General features: G+C 36.5%; 1 protein-coding gene across 1 annotated transcript; it reads right to left on the bottom strand.

The window, feature by feature from the left end:
• Window positions 1-1,641: 1,641 nt before the first annotated feature.
• On the bottom strand, window positions 1,642-5,911 carry LOC147488143 (protein NRT1/ PTR FAMILY 2.4-like). Its single transcript, XM_086572563.1, has 4 exons — window positions 5,566-5,911; window positions 5,207-5,424; window positions 4,509-5,056; window positions 1,642-2,570 (listed from the first exon to the last, which is right to left on the bottom strand). Exons 1-4 carry the CDS (start codon window positions 5,702-5,704, stop codon window positions 1,730-1,732), a joined length of 1,746 nt encoding a protein of 581 aa, XP_086428689.1. The 5' UTR covers window positions 5,705-5,911; the 3' UTR covers window positions 1,642-1,729.
• Between the last annotated feature and the right edge of the window lie 3,038 nt (window positions 5,912-8,949).

Below are 8,949 nucleotides of genomic sequence, written 5' to 3'. Positions count from 1 at the left end.
AGGATTCGGGTAAATTAATACCCTCGGTTTTCAAATCATTAATCAAACATTACATGAAAATCATGGATTTGAGGCGTTACATCTCTATCTCTCTCATATGGAACTTAAGAAAATTCCCAATAGCATATTTCGAAAGTACCAAAGATCCTCTATTATGTATTTTTTTGTTCAAACTCTCCCATATATCATGTGCATTCTTATTTGAACAATAAATATCAAAAATCTCATTGGACAAGGTACTTCAAAAAATAGCATGACGACATACCTTATTCCCATTGAGCCAAAGCGACTTGATTTCTTTTCAAATCATTAGAACCCTCCATGGGGTTTCAGATCGATGAGATACTTTGCATAGTTGAGTACATCTAGGGCTGTGAACACCCTTTCTCTCCATCTCTTGAAGTGTGAACCGTTGAAGGATTCAATCTTGGACACATTGGGTAAATTGCGAGCATTCGGAATAGGTCAAGCATCTCATAGACGAAGTTACTTCCATGACTCGAATTAGTTTCTTTGATCGGGCGTGGTGTCAACGGTGTAGACATCTTGATCTTTCCTTAAGATTGTTGTATGCGGATAAAAGAAAACAATAGAAGACAAGGACGTAATAACGGTAATAACCAAGGGCTGGATTAGGTCAGTTCCTTAGGAAAGATTTCCCCTTCCAATGGTGCGTAAAGGCAACGATGGCGTCTTCCTCACGAGGATTCAATGGTTAACGCAGCCTAACTTTGCACTAGAATAGACTACCCTCTGAACGAATAATATAACTCTCTTTGGCGGCCGACGGAGAAGAAGAGAAGAAGATTGAAGCAATAAAGACTTATCCTGTTTCGTAGGTAAAGAGAAGGGTGTATACGACTTCAACAACTTTTATTTGGTTCTATAGTGGCATGGCGGCATGCGTTCTACTTCTGTCTCAGTCGATATCGAGGCAGCAGCAGCACACGAGTTCTATCTCTCTACGTCCTCTCTCTTCTCTTTAGGGAATAAGTAAACCACTACCCACTAGACAACCAGCCCAAGCCCAAGCCCACGTCACGACTCGGCTCGGTTCGGTGCGGGGCGGGCGCGCGCGTGTGTGGCTTTGGGTGAGTCCTCCCTCCTAACACAAAAGCTTTTGTACCCCAAGGGCACGCCCTTATGTTAGAGGTTCACCTCAAATACCTCACTACCTAGTGGTGGTTCACCAATGTGGGACTAAACAACACACAAGTATTTGAAATACACATGAAGATTCCAACAGTCTGCCCCTGGTCACGCCGAGCCCTTGGTGCATGTTTAAGCCCACACAGGGACTTGGTAAGCTTACAAACAATATGCTCGTCAATTTCAATTGGTGAACTCAGGAAGCTGGATCATATTATGTGAGAGTAATATGGAGAAAAGCATTAGTAACATCATGTTTTATTTCCCAGCTTAATGTACAATAATTCAACTCATGTATCCACTAAATGATTTCAGTTGTTTTCTTCAGTCACAAGTTTTCTAGTTCCGCTTTACAATTGATTGGTATTTAGATTGGCAGTAGAAGGTCCAGCAAGTTCATGATCATTGTTAGTACAGAAGTTCAACTTTATTGTTGCTGTATTGGTGCGTGTGCGCTAGAAAGCGAGAGAAGAGAGACAGAGAGCGGCATCATTGTGTTACACTAGTACTATAAATCTTATTATATATAGAAAACTAATACATACCAATTACATTAAGCCATGTCTTGGATCTTGATCAATCATGAACTACTTCTATTAATAGCCACAGATTTTTGTCCTGGATTAGGAACATTCTTGTACTTGTACAACATTGAACATGTTATATAATAAGCAAAGTTAGCGCAACCTATGACCACTAACAGCCAAAACACATTATCTATTCTCCCTTCATTTATATTATTTGGTAACCAACCAGTAACCCTTTGAATCAAATTTATCAAAGCTGTACTTAAGTAGAACCCAGCTGCAACTAGCAATGAGATCATAGCAGTTGCAGTACTTCGAAGCAACACTGGAAATTCTTGGTAATACAATGCCACCTGACCAGGAAAATGAAAGGCTTCACCAACACCTACAACAGCCAGTGGTGGTACTAACCAGAAAGCGGACATTGGCACAATTGAATTTGGCTGGTGGGTGAGGGTGTGGGATCGGACCTTATTAAGTCTCCTCGATTCAATTAGAGCTGACAAAGCCATTCCTGCAATGTTGAGTACATGACCGATCCCAATACGTTGGAGCGGACTCAGAGGGCGGCGTGCCAACTTTTGGCAGATAGGAAAGAGAAAGCTATTCATGACAGAGAGTGAGATGGCAGTAGACATTAGCATGAAAACAAGAAAAGTACCAGCCGGGATATTGAGGTGGGGTCCGAGGTGACGGTCCATGCTTAGTGCTTGAAGGATCATTAGGCTGCTTTGAATACCTATTGGGGTGCTTAAGAAAATACCAGTTGACCATAAAGGGAAGATCCTTATTAGTCTCTTGAGATCTTCAACTTGTTGCACGGTGCACAGGCTCCATGATTCGGATGGTGGCCCATCTTGTGGTTCATTTTTCAGTGCTGCACGGTTTAAAAACCTACAGGAATTGCACAAACTTACTTAGTTTATTGGTAATCTTGCTTTTGGTTATGCAAGTCAGTGACTGATTGCATTTGAAAGAGGGAGGAGTATCTGATTCCTACTACTTGCACATTCCAACGAAAAGTAAATTTTAGAAAAAAATATTTGGAGAATAATTCCAGTAACAAACTTTCTAATGTTCAATCAACAAAAAAAAAAGAACATAACATAAAAAGAAACGTTGGTCAATAGCGAAACAAAATTGTGACCCAGAAGTTTGTATTAAAATAAAATAAACACTACGTCTCTATACTTAATATATAGTGTGTACCGCCTTCAGAAATAAATAAATACAAAGAATGGACTACAAAAGGTTAAAGAAGACTTTTTTTTTATTTTTTAAACGATAGCTTTGAGACTAGGCAGATCCCTACCTGCATTCTTTAATCAAGGTTCGCCGTATTGGCACCCCCACAAATGAGACTAGCATCTCATTGACCAATTCAATGGTACTAGCACTCTTTCATTAAATACACAAAAAACACTAACAGCAAGTACCTGTCGTGGGATCGCACAATCTACGGCATCGGATTGCCGCGAAATCCCATATCCCACAGAAGGTGGTTTAAAAAAAAAAAAAAAAAAAAAAAATTAATAGCCACCATAAAAAAAAATAATAATAATTTCTTTGTTTGTGTTAATTATCCAAACTCTTCTTCATTAATTTGATCACAAAATTTCTTATAGCATATGAAAATATTTGCCGCGAGATAGCAAAATTATGGCTCGATTGTATATTTTTTTTGTCATAGTTTTGGTGTTGTTTTTGGAGTGTATAAAGAAACTTTAAATAAGAAAATAAGGTATACATATGTCGTGTGTATTTAATACGCAAAATTTGAAGTGAAAAAAAAAACAAAAAACACAAAAAATATATGCCGCGCCAACTGCCTACCGTGGGATATGCGATCTCGCGACAACCCGCCCGATGCTATGGATTGTGCGATCTCGCGGCAGTTGTCTGCCGTGGGATATGAGATCTCGCGGCAACTGTCCGCTGTAAAACTATGGGCATGTGGGGTGTAAAAAGACATATAAAGAATAATCATTATTGTTTTACTTTTTGTCAAAGGGGTGTTAGTCCCATTTATCAGGGTGCCAATACCACACCCCTTAATCAAAATCTTATATAGATAGTTCCTCTTATATCCTCCTCGATGATTTTAGACAATTGTTCGTCTAGAGGGGAGGTTAAAGAAGACTTGGTAAAGCTGGAATAACAGAGAGGATACTGAGGCCATTATTGTTTCTATGTGATGAATAACACTCACAAGTCCATGTACCGTGAATGAGGAACACAATGATGGCTGAGTGATATATGAGCTGAGTGATGATAATATAATTACGCAGTGAACACCACCCCACCAGTCCACCATGACCGATAAACTTGGACAGAGTGATATATGAACAATAGTATGTTTTCGGATTGATAGTGAACAATAGTAGTCCAGAAATGCCATGACCTGGAAAAATCATTTTAACTGCTGTTTTTAATTTCGTTTGAAGATCTATTTTGTATTCTATACTTCTCAATTCTCATCGATGATACGATTACACTAGATCAGTTCCACCTACTGGAAATACTAATTTTCTTATATTAATAATTAAACATACTCGTTTTTTTTTGGTAAACACACTCTGATAAAATATAGAAATAGATTACAATTTTGCAGTTCAGAATCGTTGAAATCAGAAGGCAACATTTATATATTTAATTAGAAAAGGAAAAACTGGTCTGGTATGGTTGACCTGCACAAGTTGCTTCCCAATGATGTGATTAGCCTGTTCTCTTAAGATTTTCTTGAGCAATAAAATATACATAGCAACAGTTGCATATGCGTGAAAGTAATTTAATTGAAAATTAATAGTGAGTTTTAGGACTTTAAGTGCTTACCTAAAGCTGGATGTTGGACCTTGAACTGCCATCTTGGTTTCAGTACTAATATTTCCATAGTAGTAATCCTTGCTTTCTGATGATACAGACGGAATTTTTTTCTTCCAGATGGTAGCTACTACAACACGCGCTAAGTTTGTAAATGGACTTCCCCTTGGCTTAATGTGACGATAATATCGCTTACCCAGAATGAAGACAGCAAGGCCAGCTGCATTGATTGCCAAACACAAACCAAAGCCCAAACCCCAACCAACATTGTTCTCAACATAGACAATGGCAATGATGCCTATAGCTGAAGCCACATATAAAGTGAAGAAGTACCAGTTGAAGAATGTTCCTTGGTCTTTGGCCTTTTCAAATTGGTCTGCACCCATGCTCGCAATTGTAAATCTTGTCCCACCCATCCCCAGAGCAACTAGTGTTATGGCACTATAGAGGATCGCAAACTGGAACTGGGACGGAGTTTCACACGTCTCTAACAAACCTTTGTTACAGAGTTGAGGCCTTAATGATTGGAGGCTTGCAGTTAGTGTCAATAGAACGAGACCCTGCAAATATATAGGCCAAAATAGAGATCGATCTTTAAATAGTACGTACAGGCAAATCAAACTCATAGCAGCTATTCTTCAACGAATATATTTATGAGCGCGAGTCTGAAGAGTAAAATACAAGTTATAGTTAATTAGTCAGTCTACTACCAGCAAAGATATAAATGATGAAGCTGATACAACAATGAAATTGCCCAGGAATGAATCAGCGATGATAGCTCCAGCTATAGGAAAAAAGTTGGAGGATCCATTGACAACGTTGGATATCTGTGCTGCTTCGATATTCTTGATATTGAAACGTTCTATTAGATATACGGTCAAGTTTGCATTCCACCCAGCAGCAGCAATAGTTAAGCCCATCAAAGTAACTGCAGCCACCACCAGTATAAAATAGGCACAAAGTCATGATTATACAACTCTATATACAGACATGAAGACACTTATAAAATCATCATGCATATGGTGTTTGCTTATAAGTATGTAGAAGAGGAATGGAATGCAATGAAGACCTGTGACAAAGGGGAAGGTAGTCCAACCCCCTTGTTTCTGGCCGGCGAAGCATGTCTTGGATGCTTCGTCATGGGGAACATTTAGATGATCGCAGGTGGGAATATTATTTCCGTTGATTAGCATCTCTGTGGTTGCCATTTTTGTATTGGTTGTTCAGTGTAGTAGGGAGAAAAAGAACACCAGAGCAGTATATGTAGATATTTATGAAGAGATGGATGAACCTACATAGGTGGAATCAAATATGATTTGGCCTGGCCTTAATAATATATATATAGTTTTCAAAGGAGTGTGCTTGTGTGAGACCATATTTCACATGCTTCATATGGCGAGTCCCACCCCTGGACTATTGGAGCACCATTTGGTTGACATCCAGTACTAAGAGAGTCATCAACGCGTTGTTAAAATTACGGCAGTTCACAAAAACCAGAAAACCGAACTGAACAGGCCGGTTCATTTCGTTGGTTTCTAGCATAGCCAGTTCGTCTTTCCATTAAAATGAACACCGACTGACTTTGGATTGGTTACCGTCACTGTAGTCAATCAAGGCACAAAGAGGCGCAAGGCGCAGAGAGGCGCACCTTTAGTGCCTCGCCTCAACCAAGGCGCGTGCATTTGCAGTTTTTTTTTATTTTTTTTTGCACATTTTTGGCTTTATGTGAAACATCCACACTCGATTCAATAGTTGTATGATACAAAAAATCATACAATTTTTATAAGTTTTATATTATGGTATACTCTAAACCTAAATTTTTAAAGGTTTTTGTTAAGTTGCATTGATTAAGAGAAAGACACAAAGATGAATTAAATGAAGTTTTATAGGTTTTCAAAATTTGAATCATGTGCTCTATTTCGTGAAGTATGTCCTTTTGGTTCAGTTCAATTCATTTGCTCCTTAAGTAGTTTATTGATGTTGAGCTAGATTGTTTTGAAAGATACAATTGTTGGTTATGTCTATTTTTTTTAAGTGATTACTACCTAAATGATTCGTGATTTTTACGGGTGTTGCTCAATGGTTGACATAATTACAATCATATAAAATTTATTTTATTGTTTAGCTATGCATAAATCAGTGATAATTCATATTATATTTTATTTTTTTATTTCTTCATTTTTTTTAATTATTGCACGCCTTGCTTCAATAAGCCACGCCTTGCACACAAAGAGAGTGATGCACCTTAGTTGCACCCTTAATGCCTTAACTACACTGGTTACGGTTTACATACTCGGTTAACCGACATAAATCGATAGAACTAGATATATTATAACAACATTTAATGCTTTTAATATTTAATTCCAACATTAAATAGTTGGGTCGCCAACTTTAGAAGTCAAGCACGTGAGACCAATGTTGAGGTCTTCACGAGAGCTCCATCTCATCTGCCCCATTGAAGCTTTATTAGGCTGAGCCAAGGCAACCACCATTTTCTCAAGTCTCTATAACCTTTCAAAACAAATGTAAACCTTCAAAATTCTAATTTTAAAGCTCAATATATATAGCTTTCAAGGTCACACTATTATTTCATTTCTTTACGCAATAGTTATGTCTACTTATGTTAGAAATATATCAATCAATGGGTTCAACAATTTAAGCTTTGGTTTGTTGGGATTTCTTCTTTAATACATGTACTAATTTTTACCTCCTGATCAAACAACTTTATTTATATATATATATATATATATATATATATATATATATAGGGGTAGGTTCCGTTTACAACATTTTTTATACAATGTTTTATATAATACATCCTATCGGACCCTTTAAGATGATTTAATGGCTAAATTTTTGTGGATAAGATATTCTCACTATGGATATGACATCCACAAAATATCGGGTCCTTTGAACATTTCTAAGTTTGTCAAAAAAGAGTTACAAAATTGATATCTATGGACCGTTGATGAAAATTCATAGATTGAGAACAATTTTTCTCATGGTTAGGAATTTTCAAATGAGTTGAATTTTTGTGGAGATGATCTCCATGGTGTGAAGATCATATCTACAAGGAATCAATGCTTAATTCATATTTTCAAGGAGTATTGTATAAAAAGTGTTGTAAACTTTAAGTTAACTTAAAATAAATAGCTACTTAAGTTAACTTAAAATAAGTACGTACGTAAAACTTCACCTACAAAATGAATTCAAACCTAATTAATTGTGGTTATGAAGCACTCACTATAATGATTATCTTCCCAAAATTTCTGCTCATTTGGAAACCTCTAACATAGATAAAAATTGTTGTCATCTTTAAAAAGAATGGTTAACTAGTATTACCCCCCACCCACTAGATGAGCCAATTAGGATTTCCCCCAAATTAGGGTCTCCCCCCTAAACACACTGTCAACTTGGTTTGAGTGTTAACTTTTAAGTCAAATAATTGAAAATTACACAAATGCCCTCATTGTTTACAAAAAGAAAATATTCAATTTTAATTAGGTGGGGGCATTTATATCATTTTCAGTTGTTTGACTTGAAAATTAACGGTCAAACCAAGTTGACCGTGTGTTTAGGAGGGAGACCCTAATTTCCCATCTAGTGGGGATCCTAATTGGCTCATCTAGTAGGGGGGTAACACTAGTTGACCCTAAAAAGAAATCTAATGGTCCAGAAATGTTGAATTTTTGTAATTGTTATTTCCCAATGTTAGAGGTTTCCAAATGAGCTGAAACTTTGTAGAGATGATCTTAATATTGAGTATATCATATCTACAAAAAAATAGGTTTAAATTCATTTTATAGGTGAAGTTTTACTTACGTACTTATTTTAAAGTTAACTTAAGTAGCTACTTTTAAGAGAAAGACTGTATATATATATCCCTCCCCATATATATATATGGGGAGGGATATAGCCATATTTATTATGCGCACATTATAGCCACATTTTCGACATACAAATGAATTAAGGTCTAGTTTTTTGTGGAGATGATCTTCTCACCATAAAGATCATTCTCACAAAAAATCATAATATTTAGATATGTCTAATCATGTAAAAATTAGTGTTCATTTGTGTTCATGTAAGAATTTTTCATCTAACGGTCTAAAAGTTTTGTGAGCATGCTCTAGTGTTAGACTTTTTTGAATGAGCTGAATTTTTGTGAGCATGTTCTCCATGGTGGGGAGATCATATGTACAAAAAATCAGCCTTTAATTCAACTTTTAAGTCCATGATTTTGCTTGGATTCATTTACAATGTGGCTATAATGTGCGCATAAGAATGTGGCTCTATCCCTCTATATATATATATATATATATATATATATATATATATATACGGCTCATAAACCCTAAAATGACCTTAAATAAGGACCAAATCTAAAACAACCACAATTTCACCTACAAAATGACTTAAAACATAATTTTTTGTGCATATGATCTACTAACTATAT

The sequence above is a fragment of the Coptis chinensis genome, chromosome 7, assembly GCF_015680905.1.
Source record: "Coptis chinensis isolate HL-2020 chromosome 7, ASM1568090v1, whole genome shotgun sequence".
Classification (NCBI taxonomy): domain Eukaryota; kingdom Viridiplantae; phylum Streptophyta; class Magnoliopsida; order Ranunculales; family Ranunculaceae; genus Coptis; species Coptis chinensis.
The sequence above is the reverse complement of the archived record's forward strand: the minus strand, read 5'-3'. Positions and strand labels throughout refer to the sequence as shown.

Excerpts from the sequence above, each read along its gene's own strand:
- LOC147488143 (XM_086572563.1), bottom strand. The coding sequence starts at position 5,704 with ATGGCAACCACAGAGATGCTAATCAACGGAAATAATATTCCCACCTGC. Across the intron at positions 5,057-5,206 it reads CATCATTTATATCTTTGCTG|GGTCTCGTTCTATTGACACT; the intron begins GTAGTAGACTGA and ends ATATATTTGCAG. Across the intron at positions 2,571-4,508 it reads GGTCCAACATCCAGCTTTAG|GTTTTTAAACCGTGCAGCAC; the intron begins GTAAGCACTTAA and ends CAATTCCTGTAG.